Here is a 20,351-nt window from a genome sequence, read left to right as displayed (position 1 = left end):
AGGGGTAAAAAATGCACAGAAAGCCCAAGTATCTTCAAAAGCGCCTGCCAATTATGTGACAGGCATCTTCTAAAGCTCTTCCCTGACATGGAAGTTCATAAAATGAAAAACAGACCTAAGCCTGTATGACTGTAAATATTAATTTTCTTTAAAACATATTTTAAATAGCCAGCAGATCTTCACAATGTAATCATACGGTTTTGTCAAAAGACCAGCGCTACTGCATTTTGAGCTGGAGAGGTTTATGTGACCATGTAATGAAGGTTTCAGTTCAGAAAGTAAACAGATTTGCAAACCTGCATTTGTTTCTACCCACCCTGAGTCACTGCATAAATGAGAACAAGTAGCACTGATAACATTATCTCTTTTCTTTCTTAGCTCTGGCTGCCAAAAGGGGAAAAAAAGTAAAAATCAGAGCTAAAAAATGCTACCTTCGCCTCTTCAGAGAATTTCAAAACATCGTCAGTCAGAGAGCTGCTGTATTTAAAGTGAATGTCAGCTTTTGCCTAAAATGCATGATTCTTGTGATCAGCCTAACATATTTTTCCCTGATATGGCAGAACAAGATATTTTCAAGTCTTGAACTCTCAGTATACAGTATATTAATTGAAGGTACCAGTCTCCTGGATTCATTCTTTCCTCTAACAGATGTATCTTACTTCTATTGCACATGAATGTAAATAAACAAACTTTGTAAGGTACTAAGCAGTAAACACCCACTCAATGCACATTTTGAATGTAAAACCTTTTCTTGCGTTTGAAAGCATGATTGTCATCGTTACCTACATTCATGTTTTCTTGGGAACAAAACAGAACTTTGCTACTGTATTCTTCTCTCTCTTTTTTTTCAGAAAAGGTTCCAAATTTATTCCATAATCTTTTTTTTAAAAAATAAATTTATTAAATATATACAATAAAAACCAAATACAGAAAGACAAAAGAGATATACATATTGTACATTTTAACATTTACACTCTACTTATGTAGTAATTGGGGAGTGGGAGAAGGGGGTTGTGAAGGGAGGGAAGTAGATATTCCATAATCTTTAATATTTCCTTATTATATTTTACCCAAGTACTAAATAAGTACTATTTTACCTAAGTACAGTGGTACCTCTACTTAAGAACTTAATTTGTTCCGTGACCAGGTTCTTAAGTAGAAAGGTTTGTAAGTAGAACCACTTTTTCCCATAGGAATCAATGTAAAAGCAAATAATGCGTTCTTAAGTAGAGGTACCACTGTACTTACTAAACTAAGTACCCATTTAGCAGTTTAGAAATCCACTAAGATCAGTGGTAGGATTAAAAAAAATTACTACCGGTTCTGTGGTTGTGGCGTGGCTTGGTGGACATGGCGTGGTGTGGCATGGCAGGTGTGGTAGAAAAGGATACTGTAAAATCTCCAGTCCCTCCTAATCAGCTGAGATTCAGGAGATAGATAATAGATGGGGGAGGGGCCAATCAGAGGTGGTATTTACTGTTTCTCGAAGCTACTCATTTTTCAGAGTATAAAATGCACCTTAGTTTTGGGGAAGGAAAATAGGGAAAAGAATCTGCTTACCAAGTATTCATCTTGCATCCTTAGTCTGGTCAGTTTTAGCACATTATTTTATCCCCTGGTTAGGTCTTTAAAAAAACCTTATTTGGAGAAAGTAACAATGTTAGCACTTGCAAGCCAGTAAGAGCTGGGAACATTGTTAGCACCTAGTTAGGGCTGAAAAGAAAAATTCTGAGCAAGTAGAGCAATGAAAAAAAACTGCAAAGACTTAGGGCTTGGAAAAGATTCTTCACAGAGAATAAAAATGAAAGACCTTGCAAGCCGTAAGAGCTGGGAAAATTGTTAACACCTGGTTAGGGCTGGAAAGAAACTTATTTGGAGCAAGTTAGAGCAAAACTCTGCAAAGCCTTAGGGCTTGGGAAACATTCTTCGCAGACAGTAACAATGAAAGAACCTGCAAGATAAGAGCTGAGAAGATTGTTAGCACCTAGTTAGGGCTGGGGTAAAAAGCTTTGGAAAAAGCTGCATTCAGAGTATGAGATGCACCTGAATTTTCAGCCTCTTTCAAGGAGGAAAAAAGTGCATCTTATACTCCAAAAATGCAGTACTCAAAATTTCTGCTACTGGTTCTCTAGAACTGATGAGAACCTGCCGAATCCCACCTCTGGCTAGGATTCAGAGTTAGCCAGGTTTATTTAACATTTTAACAACAAAATGCCAGCCAATTTTGTTGAAGCATCTCTTTAAAAAAAAAAATCATGTTATTTCATTTAAGGCATGCTTTCCCACCATACATGGATTTTATTTTATTTTCCCCATCTTGCAATATGGTGAGGTAGGTTAGGCTGAGAAAAAACTGACACAAAGCCATCTCTGGAGAAATAGAGGCATTTGTTGGTTCACCTCAGGGAGCAAAGGGTGTGGGTGTGGGTGTATATTTCCTGTCATGCTTGGCTGCTGTACTGCTGTCAGTGAATCACTCTGTGTGTCTTTGCATGTTTGTGAAACTTCTGCATGTGTTTATGTCTCGGGTGCCTGGATGCTGTAAAAGAAGAAGTGATAAAAGAGAATTTGTGTTTTTATTTGCGCTTACTACCCAGAATATGGAATTAGTGTTTTGCTTCCAGTAAAAGGTAAGGAATGAATTCCAGGCAGAGATTAAGTTAAAAAAGAGAGCGAAGGATGGTTTTGCTGTTCATAAAATATTGAATTTAATCAAAAGCAAGGTGACCTTGAATTTAAGAAAATACCCATCCTACCAAAAGCTTACATACAAATACTGTACATACAAGTTCGCCTGCCTCTCAACCCAATTAAAAAAACTGTGATTATTTTACCTTTTATTTATATTTTGAAAATAAATGATTTGGGGGGGTGGAATCTAACTTTTTTCAAATAGCGTTTAGACGTATATACTGCTTAATCATGCTTGACAGGACTACCCCAACAATTTAGGTTCTCATTTTATTGATGTTGGAGGAATGGGAGATTGAGTTAACCCTGAGCTAGTCAGTTTCAAACTGCTGACAATGGGAATGCAGTTCGCTTGCAATACTGCATTCTAACCACTGCACTAGCACAGCGTACCTCTTTGACAGTATATGTGAGCAAGTGCAGTTACAAGTACAGTGGTACCTCAAGATACGAACCCCTCGTCTTACGAACAACTCGTGATACGAACCCGGGGTTCAGAAAAATTTTGCCTCTTCTTACGAACTTTTTTCGAGTTACGAACCGGCGTTCGGAGACAGCTGGGAAGCCGCGCGGCTGTTTTAAAAGGTGACAGCCGGGCGGCGGGGCTTCCCAGCAGCCTCCCAAACGCCGGTTCGTAACTCGAAAAACGTTCATAAGAAGAGACAAAAATTTTCTGAACCCCGGGTTCGGTTCGGGAGGTTGCTGGGAAGCCCCCCAGCCCGGCTGTGACCTTTTAAAACAGCCGCGCGGGGGGGCTTCCCAGCACCCCCCGAACCCCGAACCTGGAAGTTCGGCAAAGGTTCGGGGTTCGGGGTGAGTGGGAAGCCCCCCAGCCCGGCTGTGACCTTTTAAAACAGCCGCGTGGCTTCCCAGCTGTCTCCCGAAGCCGAACGCCAAAGCCGAACTTCCACGTTCGGCATTCGGAGACAGCTGGGAAGCCGCGCGGCTGTTTTAAAAGGTCACAGCCATGCTGGGGGGCTTCCCACCACCACCACCCCCAACCCCGAACCCAGAAGTTCGGCAAAAATTCGGGGTTCGGGGGTGGTGGTGCTGGGAAGCCCCGCCGCCCGGCTGTCACCTTTTAAAACAAGGTGACAGCCGGGCGGCAGCGGGTTTTTTGCGGGTTTTTTGTTTGGTTGCGCGGATTAATTGACTTTACATTGTTTCCTATGGGAAACAATGTTTCGTCTTACGAACCTTTCGTCTTACCAACCTCCCCCTGGAACCAATTAGGTTCGTAAGACGAGGTTTGACTGTATGTTAAATTATCTTTGTCCATTTATCTCTCCTCTTCCAGGCCAAATTAGAAATTATTGTAACACTGATCCAACCTGGAACAAGTGATTTTTAAAATCTTTCTCAGAAGAGTAAGTTTTTTATTGGCAACTTAAAAAAAAACCTTAATGTAAAAAACTTAAAGGGCAGATTTAAAGGGCCACTGGGTCTTTTTCTGCCATCAATTTTTTACATGTTTATAACTATAATTGTTAGAATAGCCACCATGCACAGAGCCATGGTACAGCTTCTGTAGCTGAAAAGAATTTGGACTGAAAGTATGGCTTGATCTGCACTTTTTCCTGGGCATGAACCACAGATATCCAACCTGACAAACAACTAAAAAGGGAGGAAATGGAATTGGGAAAATAGACATTATTATCTGCAACCCATTCTTCATTATGGCTTAGGACCAGATTACTTACAGGACTGTCTTCTGCCTCATGTATCCCAGCAACCGGTCAGATCCCACAAAGTTGGCCTTTTCCAGATCCTGTCAGCCAGGCAATACCATCTGGAAGGACCTAGGGGAAGAGCCTTCTCTGTGGTGGCTCCCTTTGGAATCAACTCCCTCCAGAGATTCGCACCGCCACCACACTCTTGGCCTTCTGCAAGGCGTTGAAGACTCATCTCTGCTGGCAGGCCTGGGGCCACTGTGTGCTAATATCTAGCTCTGGCCAATGACATGAATGTATAATTTGATGGGATGAATATGGATGACTGCTTTTATGGATTGAGGTTTTAGACTACTTTTAAGTTTAGAGTTTTTATACGTTCTATTTTTGTATTTTGTATTTCTCTTGGTTGTGAGCTGCCCTGAATCTACGGAGAGGGGTGGCATAGAAATCTAAATAAATAAACAAACAAACAAACAAACAAACAAACTATGGTCTCTTTATGTTACACATATAGTTGAAGTTACATTGAGATGAAACAGCCATTCTCAGTAGAAATGCATATAAAATGGATCTTACAAAAGTCCAGAACCAAATAAGTAGGGGGGGGGGGGGAAGTAGACATTAAAATCATTGGTCTTGCTGTATTCTGCCCTATAATGAAATTATCTAGCCCTGATACTTTGTAAAATAAAGGATGACATCTCAAATCCAATGAACAAATTGTTGGAAAGAGGCCAAAAGACCTCTTTCAGGCTCAAGTAAAAAAATGCTTTGGCAACAAAAATTCAGTCTTGTCTATAAAAAAGCCTAGGGTTTGTAGTAACTACGAGTATTTACTAATTTGATTGATATACTGTTGGTCCTCTAAGACAAGGCTATCAAACCCGCTGCCAATGGGATGACCACCCACATCCCATTTTAGCAAAGGGAAGAAAGTAATAATATGTCACATGACGACAATGTGATGCTGCGAGTTTGACACCCCTGCTCTAAGAACTCCAGGTAGCTTTCCCTAATTGTATCCCATGAAGCCAACAAGAGTTGAGTTGGTCTAATGAAATGTGACTAGTTCAGACTCACCTAGTGCCATGATGGCGACATGGTGCTATGACATGTGTGCCAGAGGTGGCACGCAGAGCCCTGTGGGTATACTATCACTACCTGCTTTTCTAGTTTTCAGTGTGCACATGCCAGCTGATCTTTGTGTGTGCCAAAGCCCAAGAAACCCGAAGACCAACTGGATGGTGTGCATGACATAGTGATCTGGTCTTCAGTTTTCTGGAGCTTTTGGCACATGTAAAGATGTGCGCTGGAAACCATAAGGTCAGATCATCTGGACTTTGAGTTTCCTGCGTTCTGGCATGGGCACACATGCATGTTCCGGTTTGGGCACTTGGTGCCAAAAAGCTTTGCAATCACTGACCTAGTGTGTTTCCGTGATTAAAGGTTGGGACGGTTGAATTGAGTGCCCTAGTCCATCTTAATAAGTACAGCATGCATTCTGACAGAATTGACAGATAGAATTAGGAAAAAAATTATCTCTCTCTCGATAGATAGATATATATAGTTTGGCACTTTTATGAATATATTAATGACAAATTATAATTGATAGTGAATAAGACTTACTTAAATACGTAGTTTTTTCTTACATATAATTTAGCAAGTTTGTGCCATTTGACTATGACAAATTATTATTGATAGTGAAAAAGATATATTTAAATACTTAAACACTTAAATGTAACTACCTAAATGAACAGATGGGGTTTTTTGTGTGAAATTATAACTATATTACAGAATGGTATAAGCTTGGTTTGTTGGATTAAATTTAAAATCGATATAAATATATATTTTGTACCAATAGAGGAAAAAATAAATTGCAACAAAAAAGAATGAAATGAGTTAATGTGGAAATGAATATCTGAATAATTATCAATTCCTTTCTTTTTGTATTGAAATTGATTTCAAAAATTGATTTGAAATAATATACAAAAAATAATATGAACTAATACCTTTTGATAACTTATACAAGTGAATGTTGAAATTTTAGGGGGCATTTAGTTATAAGAAAAACAGGGATCAAGATAAACAAATGATGAGTGAGTAAAATAAGGAAGAGGAAGAAGCATTATGGCTGGTATTTAAAAAAAACAAGAGAAATAGTAACTAGCTGGAGGAGGTAAGCTATAGCGGTTGGTGGGAAAATTTGGAAATAATAGACAGTTCCCAGAGGACAAAAGTAGGTTTTTGAGTTGGGTTTTTTGGAGGCAGCATTAGTATGACAACACACTCCCGAAACACAAGACCAGGTCGGTATAACATCTACTTAAAATACAGGATTATAAATATAGAAACAACACCAAGTAATTATAATAATAGTGTTAGAAGCACCACTAGTTTAAAAGCATGGAAGAAAGCATCAGTTTGTTAAATATGAGGTGAGTGGGAATGAGAAACACACAGGGAAAGATAAAAGAAGGAGGAAGAGAAAGTGAAGTGAGAGAAGAAGTGGAGGGAAGTAGAAGGCGGAGAAAAGAAAAGAATAAGAAAGTAGATGGAAGTAGAGGAAGGGGAGTGTGAGAGACACACTGACGAAAAGGAGTTGAAAACTGGTGCAAAATAAGACACTGACTTATGATTGACTATTTAAAATGTATGTATACTTATGTATTCAATATATTTTAAGGTATGTTTGTATTGATATATATAAATGGAATTTGTAGAGAATCATTAAAAAAAATCGGAAACTTTAAGCTTACTCTAATGCTGTGATGCTGAACCTATGGCATGCATGCCACAGCTGGCACACCGAACCCGCTCTGCAGTCACATAAACTGTCATCCAGTTCAGCTCCACTGCGCATGAGCTATTTATATCAGCAGCTCTAATTGCTGGAGCCCAACCCAAACACAGGTGGCCTCTCTTATCTCCTGTAATATTTCTTCAATTGGTCTCTTCTATGCATAGTTCTGCACATGCATGGGTCTAACACTTCCTCATCCGAATCGACTGAAAATAATGGAGATTGGCTTCCTGGGCTGTGTGCCAAGCCCCCCTCTTCCAATTCACCCTCACCTTCTTCTTCGTCCTACGAAACTGCACTACCTGACTCTGACGCCAGTAAAACAGGCCTATGACATGTTGACATTTTTCCCCCGGTTCCGGTGAAGCAACAGGGAGGAGAGTTTCCATTGCTCCGCTGGACTACAGGAGGAACATCGAAATATGGAGGTTTTTTAATAAATGCAGAAACTCATCTTTTATAACACCGGAGAGGGGAGAAGTTCCTGTATTGGAGGACCCTGCCTGGGGAAATGTTGGAGGCGTTGGACAGGCGTTGGAGAGTAAACCAGTTGATCCGCTGGGACCAGCTGTGATGCCAAAAATGGCAGCCGCCGTTACAACTTGAGCCCCCCCCCCCATCGCTTGCCGCCTGAGCCATCCTCCTCAAGCTTCTGTGAGCTTCCGCAACTTTCTTATCAGGCTTGATATCTGCCTGACACCTAACTGCCTGTCGCCGGTGGGAGAACTGTGAAAAGAACCGACAGAAGAAAAAAACGGCAGAGACATTGAAGGCACCGAGAATCAGCTGGGATCAGCTGGGACTCGGGAAATGGCGGCTACGAGGAGAGATTGAAAGATTGGGAAATCGAGCCGCTCATTGCCTGCCGCCTGCCGCGCCGATCTACAGCCGACTCAGACCGTATTAGACAGCCCGGCTAGCCGGACAAGGCAGACCTCAGACGCCAGGACGCCAAATGGTGGGGGTGCCTGGCGTCGAAGGGGATGCTGCATTACCAACCAATATGGGGACCATCTGTGTCGGGACCATCTCTGTCAGGACTATGTTGAGGCTGCTCAGAAGAGGTTTGAGAGTCGTACGGAGCCACGGAGGGTGTGGGGATTTGGAGATGTCACCCAATAGAACTCATAGCTCTTGGGGGAGACTGGGGCGACCAGCGATTATTGGGACTGCTACAGGGAGAGAACTTGGAATAATCCCATATAAGGCAAGAGACGAATCCTGGAGTGCCGGTTAATGGCAGTTGCCAACACTGAGAAGTCCACTCCATTATTGCACTTTAAGACTAAGACATTGGCTTTAAGACACTTTAAGACTAAGACATCAGCCAGCCTGGAATTTGGTTCCCTCTTGCTGCTGTTTTTCCTTCATTTTCTATTTAATAATTAACTTATATTTTCTATTTGATATTTATATTAATTACTGATAGGATTTTAGAGTTTTTTACTTATTAATATTTTAACTAATTTATTGGGGAGGGATTTTAAATTAGATGGATGATTGGAGGGGTTGTGATGACAGGTATGAAATGAATGACTGTTATGGGTGGGTTGGGTGGGATTTTGGTTCGGATGAAATTTATGAAAATGGTATGAATGATTTAATTAGCCTACCTGACACTAGAGAGGCAAGAGGGGAGGGAGCACTGATGTCTGGGGTGGCGGAGGGTCAGAATATTCCGGTCTTGCTGGGGAGAGGCAGATATGGCGGGGGCCACAGAGCTAGCCATTCCAGGGGAACGAGGGATCACTGCTTAATAACGATCCCTTGTTCCAGCTCTGTGAACCCAATCCTGGGTACTGGTGATGAGTGTAATTCTGGCCTGCTGCTGCTACTCAATGCCAGGTCAGTGGTAAATAAATCTCTCCTCATCCAGGATTTAATCCTGGATGAGGAGGCCGACCGGGCTTGTATAACTAAAACCTGGCTGGGCTCGGAGGGAGGAGTCCCTCTCTCTGAAATTTGCCCAGCTGGGTTTCAGATATGGCATCAGCCTCGACCCCAGAGAAGGGGGGAAGAGTGGCTATTATAGCCAGGGAGAGCCTTGGCTTATGTAGATTCATTGCTCCAGAGATTGTGGGTTGTGAAGCTGGACTTAGGGGTTCAGGTGGGCCTGTTTCTCACGTACCTGCCTCCCAGCTGCGTGTCACAGGCTCTGCCTGTGCTACTCGAGGAGGTAGCCGGGTTGGCGGTGGAGTTCCCCAGACTTATTGTCTTGGGGGACTTCAACCTGCCGTCACTCGGCGTAACCTCTGGACTGGCACAGGAGTTCATGGCCACCATGACAGCCATGGACCTGACCCAAGTAGTACAGGGTCCAACTCATGAGGGAGGGCACGCACCCAACATGGTATTCCTCTCTGAGCAATTGAATAATGGTCTGAGACTAAGGGGCTTAGAAGTGTTGCCTTTGTCATGGTCGGACCATTTTCTACTGCGGCTTGACTTCCTGGCTCCAATCCTTCCCCGCAGGGAGGCGGAACCGATTAAGTTGTTCCGCCCCAGGCGCATGATGGATCCAGAAGGTTTTCAGAAGGAGCTTGGGGTTATTCCAGATACACTCGTCCACAACTCGGCAGAGTCTCTGGCTGAGGTCTGGAACAAGGTTGCAGCGGAGGCTCTCAACCGAATTGCGCTGTTGCGACCTCTCTGTGGCGTTAGACCCCGTAGAGCCCCATGGTTCAACGAGGAGCTCCGGGAGTTGAAACACCAGAAGAGACGTCTAGAGAAGCGATGGAGAAAGAGTAAGTCTGAATCCGATCGAACACTTGTAAGAGCTCACATTAAGACTTACAAAGTGGCGCTCAAGGCGGCAAGATGCGCGTATCATGCCGCCTTGATTGCATCAGCGGAATCCCACCCAGCCGCTCTGTTTAGGGTGACCTGCTCCCTTCTTAACCAGGGGAGAGTTGGGGAACCCTTGCAGAGTAGTGCCGAGGATTTTAACACGTTTTTCGCTGACCTCGACTCCAATTGGGAAATAGAGTCGACTGATAACGATTCAGTCGAGGTGACTGGGGCCCGTACTTGTCCACCTGTCTGGGAAGAGTTTGATCTGGTGACACCTGATGAAGTGGACAAGGCCATTGGAGCTGTGAGTTCCGCCACCTGTTTGCTGGATCCGTGTCCCTCTTGGCTGGTTTCGGCCAGCAGGAAGGTGACACGGAGCTGGGTCCAGGAAATTGTCAATGCTTCTCTGTGGAGGGGGTCCTTTCCGGATCCCTACAAGGAAGCACTGGTGCGCCCCCTCCTCAAGAAGCCTTTCCTGGACCCAGCCATTCTTAACAACTACTGCCCAGTCTCCAACCTTCCCTTTATGGGGAAGGTTGTCGAGAAGGTGGTGGCGCTCCAGCTCCAACGGTCCTTGGAAGAAGCCGATTATCTAGGTCCTTAGCAGTCAGGATTCAGGCCCGGCTACAGCACAGAAACTGCTTTGGTTGCTCTGATGGATGATCTCTGGCGGGCCCGGGACAGGGGTTTATCCTCTGTCCTGGTGCTCCTTGACCTCTCAGCGGCTTTCGATACCATCGACCATGGTATCCTTCTGCGCCGGCTGGAGGGGTTGGGAGTGGGAGGCACTGTTCTTCAGTGGTTCTCCTCCTACCTCTCTGATCGGTCGCAGTCGGTGTTAGTGAGGGGTCAGAGGTCGACCTCTAGGTTGCTCCCTTGTGGGGTGCCTCAGGGGTCGGTCCTCTCCCCCCTGCTATTTAATATCTACATGAAACCACTGGATGAGATCATCCAAGGGCATGGGGTGAGGTATCATCAATATGCAGATGATACCCAGCTTTACATCTCCACCCCTTGTCCAGTCAGTGAAGCAGTGGAAGTGATGTGCCGGTGTCTGGAGGCTGTTGGGGTCTGGATGGGTGTCAAGAGACTCAAACTCAACCCTGATAAGATGGAGTGGCTGTGGGTTTTTCCTCCCAAGAACAATTCCATCTGTCCATCCATTACCCTGGGGGGGGGGAATTACTAACCCCCTCAGAGAGGGTCCGCAACTTGGGCGTCCTCCTCGATCCACAGCTCACATTAGAGAAACATCTTTCAGCTGTGGCGAGGGGGGCGTTTGCCCAGGTTCGCCTGGTGCACCAGTTGTGGCCCTATTTGGATCGGGAGTCACTGCTTACAGTCACTCATCCCCTCAAGGCTCGACTACTGTAACACTCTCTACATGGGGCTACCTTTGAAAAGTGTTCGGAAACTTCAGATCGTGCAGAATGCAGCTGCGAGAGCAATCATGGGCTTCCCTAAATATGCCCATGTCACCCCAACACTCCGCAGTCTGCATTGGTTGCCGATCAGTTTCCGGTCACAATTCAAAGTATTCGTTATGACCTATAAAGCCCTTCAGGGCACCGGGCCAGGTTATCCCCGGGACCGCCTTCTGCCACACGAATCCCAGCGACCAATTAGGTCTTACAGAGTTGGCCTTCTCCGGGGCCATCAACTAAACAATGTCGTTTGGCGGGACCCAGGGGAAGAGCCTTCTCTGTGGCGGCCCCGGCCCTCTGGAACCAACTCCCCCCAGAGCTTAGAATAGCCCCCACCCTTCTTGCCTTTCGCAAGCTTCTTAAAACCCACCTCTGTCATCAGGCATGGGGGAATTAAGATATTCTTTCCCCCTAGGCTTCCACAATTTATGTATGGTACGTTCGTATGTATGATTGGTTTTAAAATAAGGGTTTTTAGCTTCTTTAGTATTGGATTGTCGCATGTTGTTTTTACTACTGTTGTTAGCTGCCCCGAGTCTACGGAGAGGGGCGGCATACAAATCCAATAAAATGAAATGAAATGAATGATGTTTCCCCTGCATCCACCTCCACATTCCTTGGGGCAGGAGCTGGGCCAGAGCCAACCACAACACTATCTATCTATCTAGAAAGCTTTTTCAGGTGGGACAAATCAACCAGCTGGCTTTTACCAAAGCAAAAGAGTGTGATACATCAATCCATACTAACTTGCTGCCCACCTTTCAGCATTTCTGGAAAGGAGATCAAAACGCTGTAGAAAAGATGATAGGAAAAAGAAAATGCTTTATTCACAAGGGCAAAAGAAAGACCAAAAAGAGGAATTGTAAATAAAGATAAAAGCCTAATGATAATAACAATGCTACTGAAAAAAGAAGAAAAGCTTTGCTAAGGATTATGCACAGTACAGGACAAGCCTCCATGTCCGGAAAAAACATTTGTAATATAGGTAGTCCTCAATTTACAATTACAATTGAGCCCTAAATTTCCACTGCAAAGTGAGAGAGTTGAGTGAGTTTTGTCCCATTTTATGACCCTTTTTGTCACAATTTTTAAGTGAATCTGGCTCCTCCATTAATTTTGCTGGTCAAAGGGTCGCAAAAGGGAGACATTATCCCAGGACACTGCAACCATCGTAAGTTTGATCCACGTTTCAAAGCATCCAAATTTTGATCATGTGACCATGAGGATGCTGCTATAAGTGTGAAAAAACAATCATAAGTCACTTTTTTCGGTGGCTCTGTAACTTTGAACAGTCACTAAATGAATGGTTGTAAGTGAAGACTACATGTGTTGGCTCTGTGCAGGCATATCTTTCATATATTGTAAATATGTTGTGAGGACATGCTAAAGAAAGAAAAGTTATATAAATTCACATGTTCTGAAACAGCATGTAACTATGACATAGAGACAGCTAGTTCCGGTTTCCACAAACAAAGAGGGAAAGGATTTACAATCTGGACAACAGAGAAAAAACGCTTCCTCCGTAACATTTAGAAATCTAGTTTTGGCCCCCACCCAAAGACCTTTTCCTGAAAGTAAAGTCTTCAGACAATCGAGTTCATATTAATGCACTGCTAATCAAGCAAAGCAAATAAACATCAGATTGCATTCTGTTCCCCTAAGGAAAAAGTTTTTTTAAAAAAATAACAGAGTTGATGGTACCAAAAGCTGCAGTAAACAGTATGAACATACTTGGAAATATAAATGTTTGTATTTTATAAATGAATCGTGGAGCTGGCTAGTCCCAATTCCCTGGGCAGGAACTCAGTTTATTAAAACACATGATTCATATTTCTTCTGATATCCCTTTAGCTGTTCTTGGGTACAGTGCTTTAGCAGTAATTCCCTGCTTGAGAACAGAATAACAATTCCCACAAATTACAGCAAAGCCCTGGACATAAACTCATCTTAAGGGCCCATGAATAACATCAGTTCATAAAACAATGCATGTTTCCCACGTATGCAACCAGTTTGATAAGGCTGGAAAGGTGCTTTTCCACACTGTGCCCTCAAATCTTCTTCTTTCCCTGGGAAAACATCAATGATATGGTGAAAGCAGAGTCCAACATGGGGTCTCTAACTTCCTTCCTTCCCTCTCTTCCAAAATCCAAGAGCCAACATAAGCCACACAGCAGGGATGAAATTCAGCACGTACTGATGGGTTCTAGAGAACCAGTAGCAGAAATTCTTAGTAGTTCAGAGAACCAGCAAATACCACCTCTGTCTGGCCCCAGAGTGTGGTGGGAATGGGGATTTCCCCTGTCACGGCCACCAAACTATGCCCACAGAACCGGTAGGGAAATTTTTTGAATTTCACCACTGCCACACAGGCCCTTAGGCAGCTGCACAAGAACTCAAAGGTTAGTAATTACTGTTCACAATTTCATGCTTTCCCCCTTCTACTACATCTCCTCCAACTACTTCTTCTTATGAGTTATAACATTAGAGAACATTAAACTGTTTTAGGCTGCTTTACAAAAATACACATACTTTTTTCATTCTCTCCCACACACACTCTACTCCCATCTGCCTCTATGCTCAGCTTTTATGACCAACAGTTGTTGAGTTGGCTATGGAGAGGTCTCAAAGGAACAGGGCAGAGCTGGGTTCCTGCTGGTTCGGACCGATTCTATACAACCAATAGTGCAAATTTCCTCCTGCTCCCCAAACCTCAGCGATGGCTGGCTGGATATCCCACAAGCCAGCTCTCTCAGCAGTGACATAGACACCGCCAACTTGTTTTTCCCTAGGAAAACAGCAGCTGTTTTGTGCTTCTGTGCATGCAGACGTTGTAGCAGATAATTTTATGAGCTATGCTTAGGTAATGCTGAAGGTCTGCAAGGTCTTATTTATTCAGCTTGTATTTGGTGTTCTGATTCTTTTTGCCAATGTGTAGGACAGAACATTTGTTGATTGAGATTTGGAATTGAAGATGTTTGACCATTCTGACACAAAGTCAAGGTTTTTTTGAAGGGTAGTGGTGTTGTCAGTGGTGTTAAAGATTTTTACATCATCAGGAAAGAGAACGCAGTTATCCACTAATGTAGGGGTCCAGAGATGCCATGGGAATTCAGTTTCAGAAGTAGTTTATCACAAACCACTGAGTCGAAGGCTTTACAGAAGTCTATGTAAATTGTGTCTATTGTTTTGCTCTGGTCAATTTTGAAGTCCATGTGTTTTTGAAGTGTAGTAGTTGTAGATTGCAGGATAATTTTTTTCCTAAAACTGAATTGTTTGTTTGAAAGTTGGTTGTTAGTTTCTAGGTAGAGGGTAATGGATTGATTTATGATTGATTCCATGACTTTGCATGTGATACAGCAGAGATAGTCTATATGATATTAATACATAAATGTTAATATTATTAATATTATATTATGTATTATATATTGTTGCATTAATATTCTAAATAGAAACATAGAAACATAGAAGATTGATGGCAGAAAAAGACCTCAAGGTCCATCTAGTCTGCCCTTATATTATTTTGTGTATTTTATCTTAGGATGGATATATGTTTATCCCAGGCATGTTTGAATTCAGTTACTGTGGATTTACTAACCACATCTGCTGGAAGTTTGTTCCAAGGATCACTACTCTTTCAGTAAAATAATATTTTCTCATGTTGCTTTTGTTCTTTTCTCCAACTAACCTCAGATTGTATTCCCTTGTTCTTGTGTTCACTTTCCTATTAAAAACACTTCCCTCCTGAACCTTATTTAACCCTTTAACATATTTAAATGTTTCGATCATGTCCCCGCTTTTCCTTCTGTCCTCCAGACTATACAGATTGAGTTCATTAAGTCTTTTCTGATATGTTTTATGCTTAAGACCTTCCACCATTCTTGCAGCCCGTCTTTGGACCCATTCAATTTTGTCAATATCTTTTTGTAGATGAGGTCTCCCGAACTGAACACAGTATTCCAAATGTGGTCTCACCAGTGCTCTATATAGCGGAATCGCAATCAACAGTAAATTGCAAATATATTTTCTTTTCCTTTTTAATACTTACTCTTGAAAAGTTTACCTTTCCAATAACATTTCAAATTCTTCAGCTTAAGGGAAAATGCAATGGCAAACAATATTTTTGACATCCATTTCACTAGTCAGAGGTTCTGCCTACCATACAGCACAGAGAAAATATGTTCTATCTGTGCTTGTAGAAATTATTGAATTCAAAATATACATAGGTCTCTCTGCATTCACTGCCACACATAGCTTTCAAAAAAGGTACCCCAAAAAAGTACCCAAAGTACCCAATATAAAAAAAATATTGTAAAGGAAAGGATGGAATAAAATATGCTGTTTTATTATTCACCATATCTTTGGATTTTTTTTTAAAGAGAGAAAATGCTGTGATGATAAATCAGAAACTTTACTTTGGCATTATGTACTTAATGTCATAACACTCCATTTAATTATAGAATGTAGTGCAAAAATTTACAATTGCTTGCTACTTTCATGAAGAGGCATGCCAAGTCCCTGTGCAACTAATTATTCCAAGCTTGGGTAATACTGGAGGTTTTTTATAAGATACTATATATTATGATAAAAACATATAAATTGTATATTCATGAAGATTCACTAAGAATATGATCTTATATATGTAACAAAAGCTAGCGTCTGCCGTAAAAAGATCAATAATTTCAGTTTACCAAGCAGACAGATCTCATTACTGAAGAGATATTAAAAGAGATTCATTGCTTCCCTTTTTTTATAATGTGCACCTGTGTGCACTACCACCTCTTATCCTCTTCCACTCCATCCTCAAAATAAATAATGCTGTTTCTCAGTATTTACACCTTTTCCACATTTAAAAATCATCCTTACTTGCAGCCCCAGGGCCCCTCTGGCTCCTGTGTTTTGCAGCCCCTAACATTCCTATTGTTGTGTTATTTAATTTCACCATGCTAGCTGAAGAAAATATTATATATTATATATTCTTACTAAATATTTTAGTTATTTGGGCAAGTGTGGTTAGATACGCAAGGAAGTTTTCTCCACTAGAGAAGCACACAATGTACTTGGAAAGCAACACAATATAATAAAAAATAATACTAAAGTGTACAGCCAATAAAAAGTGAAATAAAAAAATAATAAAGGGGACAAATAATAATACTGCAGTCATATCTGATTGGTTTTTTACATTAGGGAAAAAAACCCACTTAGTATTCAACTGCATTTTGGCAACTACAACAAATGACTATTCAGCAGAGGGATGGCATAAGGGAAGAAACCAGTGGTGTGTTGTTCCTAGTTCGGCCCGGTTGTAAGAACTGGCAGTGGGAGGCTCCACCCACCCATCCAGGACACTTCTACACATGTGCAGAAGCATCGTGCTTGTACGGGAATCGGTAGTAAAAGGTCTTAGAACCCACTACTGAAAGAAACTAACTCTGTGTCTAGTTGTCTTGGCCTACAATGGCCTACAGTACCATCATGAGAGAAGGAATATCAGAACAACAGAGTTAGAAGGGACCTGCTCCATTCCCCTGCTCAGGCAGAAGACCCTATACACGTGATGGTGAACCTATGGCATTGTGCCACAAGTGACAAGCAGAGCCATATCTGCCAGCACACAAGTTGTTGCCCTAGCTCAGTTCCAGTATGCATTTGCGCACCGGGCAGCTGATTTTTGGCTCATGCAGAGGCCCTGGGAGGGCATTTCTGGCCTCTGGGGGTGGGGGGGCTCCAGGGGGCATTTTCACTCTTCTCAGGCTCCATTATAAAGCCTGAGGAGGGCAAAAAAATGGGCCTACTGGGCCCACCAGAAGTCAGGAAGTGGGCGAGCGGAGGGGATAATGCACGGATGCATGTGAAGTGGGGCCGCGTGGTAGGGTCACATTCACATGCACAGGTGGAAGGGGCATGTGGGGAACATTAAATTATGGGTGTGAGTATGTGCACACATGCGATAGTGCTTGCACTTATACTTTCATCACCCAAGGAAAAAAAGATTCACCATCACTGCCCCATGCCATTTCAAACAAATGGGTATCCAATCTTTTCTTTAAAACTTCCATGCTGGAGCTTCTTCTAGAAGCAAGTCATCCCATTCCACAAATTGGAAGCAAGTCATCCCATTCCACAAATTGGAAGCAACTCATTCCACTGATTGATTGTTGTCAGGAATTTCTCCTTACTTCTAGGTCGCTTCTCTCCTTGATCAGTTTCAATTCATTGCTTTTTTCATGCCTTCAGGAGCTTTGGAGAACAGGTTGACTCCTTCTTCTTTGTGGCATCTTCTGCAACACTGCTATCCTATTACCCCAGTCCTTCTTTTCATACCCAGTTCCTGCAACTCTTCATGTGTTTTAATTTTCAGTCCCTTAACTCATCTTTGTTGCTCATCTCTGCACTCTTTATACAGTCTCAACATCTTTTTTATATCATGGTGACCAAAACCAGATGTAACAGTCCAAAATGTGATCTAACCAAGGGATTATAAACTAGTATTCACATGATTTTGATTCTATTCTTCTATTATGCAGCCTAGGACTGTTTTGGCAGTAGCAACACACTGCTGGATCACATTCAAGTGATCATCCTATAGGACTTCAATCTCTTGCAGTTACTACTGCTAAATAGTGATGGGCAAACCGAACCCACACAATTCGGGTCCGTACCGAATTTTGCGTTGTTCGGTATGCCGAACACAAATCAGAATTTTTTTCAAACTTTGGGCAAAGTTCGGGGTCATGTTCGGTTCCATGGAATCCAGGAAGTGATCACCTTGGTGTCCTTAGCAACCTGCTGGTGACGTCAAAGCTCCGCCCCTGGAATCTCTTCGTGGGAGGGATTCCCTGTTCGGGTTCGAGTTCAGGTTTGGTTCGGGTTCGGCTGAATTTTGCGTAAAGTTCGTCCAAACTTGCCAAACCCGAATACCGTTGCGTTCGCCCATCACTACTGCTAAACTAGGAATTGAAACAGTTGATGTCCAGGATGTAAAGAGTTGCAGAGTTCAGCCCCCTTTCTGAATTGTAGATTATAAAGGTCTTCTATGGAAAGCAGATTGGTTGCAATTATTTTTTTCTGCAATCTTATTTATCTGTTGGAATCTGCACCTGTCCTGTTTGGTTGTAGTAAACTAAAGAGTTATAAATATGCAAGTACCAGGCTCAATAATTGTTCTATAAAATTCTATGAGCAGCTCTTGAAGCAGTTTGAATTTCCTGAGTTGACACAGTAAGAACATTTACAAACATTGATTAATCACAAACATTAAGATAGACTAAACATAACTTAAAAGAGAACGGTTTCTTTGACCCACAATACTCAGGGGGGGAAAAGGAAAGGAAGCAGAATCTCTTTGCCTGGGTCTTCAGATTACAGATGGATGACAAACACAATTCTTGAACTACAAAAGCCCTCTCTGTCTACTGTGATAGAAAACAATGTTAACTTTACTGCTACAAAAATAATTGCACATTATTTTACTATGCCTTTTTCAAAAACTGGTCAGTGTAGACTGTGCAGTCAACTGAATTTTTATGCAGTGGTCTCATGGAAAAGGGCTGTAGTTGTAAATTAATTTACTCAATTTTTAATGAAGACCAACCTTCTCACTTTATTTGCAGTCCTTTGTTCCCACAGGTATATGTCTTAAGTTTTTTACAGAGGCACCATGGTACTGGAGATGTAACTTTCACATTGTAATTTGCTTGCCTTATTACTCCAAGCATTATGTAGTACACGTATTTAAATTACTAATTAATATTGCTATTCATGATTAATGCCCATTGAAGCATCAAAGACAAAAGCCAAAAAGCCAACATATTAAGACAGAGAGAAGATGCATTCCCTGAAGGATCTGAATATGACACCACGATACATTACTCAATGATAAGATTTAATTTGCTAATTAATATCCCATGGAGAGAGAACTCGCACTTCCTTCCCTAGGAAAAAAAATGAGACCTGTAATTTTCCAGAGCACAGCAAATTTCATTAGAAATGTATGCGCGGTTACCACTTTCCATCTGCATCTTCCATCTGCATCTCTAATGTAGCAATTCTGTTCACATTATCGGATGCCGTCTCTCTCTGTTATTCGGCTTCTTCATTCTTGTAAAAGGCTTTCATTGCTTCTAGAGGCTGTTTTATTAGAACTTCAAATAACTTATGGCTTCACAAGATTACTGGGAATAAGCAGATCTGTATCTATGTAGCAACAATTTTCAAGGGGCTGCTGCTCTTAACCTGAGCATACTTTTGAGAATTTTCATAGATTACATGACATCAAAAGAAAGTTTGCCCATCCTCAGAAATCAAACAAGCCCTAGCTTTCGGACAAGTACCTTATTTTTCATAGTATAAGATGAACCTCCCCCTCCCCCCAAAAAGAGGCTGAAAATTAGGATGCATTTTATACTCTAATGTAGCTTTTTTGAAGCTTTTCCCCCCCCAGCCCTAACAAGGTGCTAACAATCTTCCCGGATTGCAAGATTATTTTGTTCCTACTTCCTCCAAGGACATTTTTTTCAGTCCTAAGTCTTTTCAGGCTTGTTTTCATTGCTACTTCAAAGAAGGGTTTTTTCAGCCTTAACCAGGGGATAAAATAATGTGCTGAAGCCAGGGCCGCCGATAGACCGGTATTACTGGGAGTGGTGTAATGGGCCCGGCGAAATTGAAAAATGGGGGGGCGGCGCCCACCAAAAACTCCCCAACCCCGATTGCGATGAACTCTGCCTCTGCGGAGCTTCTCTGACAGCCCCGCACCTTCTTCCCACCCCCGCGAGGAAAGAAGGCAGGGAGGCCGGCAGACAGGCAGGGAGCCCCGATGGCAGCTGCGGAAGGAGGAGTCACCGCGGGGATCCGGAAGCCAAGCCGCGCTGCTGGGGAAGCGGAATTGAGGAAGCCGGGAGAGGGCTGAGCCCGGCCGGCTTCTCTGCCAGTCTTGTGTCCCCCCGGAGGATTGCGAGGGCAAGAGAGCCACGCCTT

General features: G+C 42.5%; 1 protein-coding gene across 5 annotated transcripts in view; it reads right to left on the bottom strand.

Annotated features, from left to right (window-relative positions):
• Window positions 1–20,351, bottom strand: part of PRKG1 (protein kinase cGMP-dependent 1) — a 1,199,739-nt gene that overhangs the window by 700,814 nt on the left and 478,574 nt on the right. The window contains exon 1 of one of the 5 annotated variants that reach the window (XM_070752279.1): window positions 1,561–1,671. The exons of 3 other annotated variants lie outside the window; for them this stretch is intronic. Coding sequence is in view for 1 of the 2 variants with exons in the window: in XM_070752277.1 (XP_070608378.1) it covers window positions 1,319–1,367 (49 nt within the window). In the remaining variant the exon portion in view is untranslated. Of the gene's footprint in view, window positions 1–1,318; window positions 1,399–1,560; window positions 1,672–20,351 lie in introns of those variants that run through there. One more of the 5 variants, XM_070752277.1, reaches the window with a different exon arrangement.

This window comes from Erythrolamprus reginae, chromosome 5 (genome assembly GCF_031021105.1).
Source record: "Erythrolamprus reginae isolate rEryReg1 chromosome 5, rEryReg1.hap1, whole genome shotgun sequence".
Classification (NCBI taxonomy): Eukaryota; Metazoa; Chordata; class Lepidosauria; order Squamata; family Dipsadidae; genus Erythrolamprus; species Erythrolamprus reginae.
The sequence above is the reverse complement of the archived record's forward strand: the minus strand, read 5'-3'. Positions and strand labels throughout refer to the sequence as shown.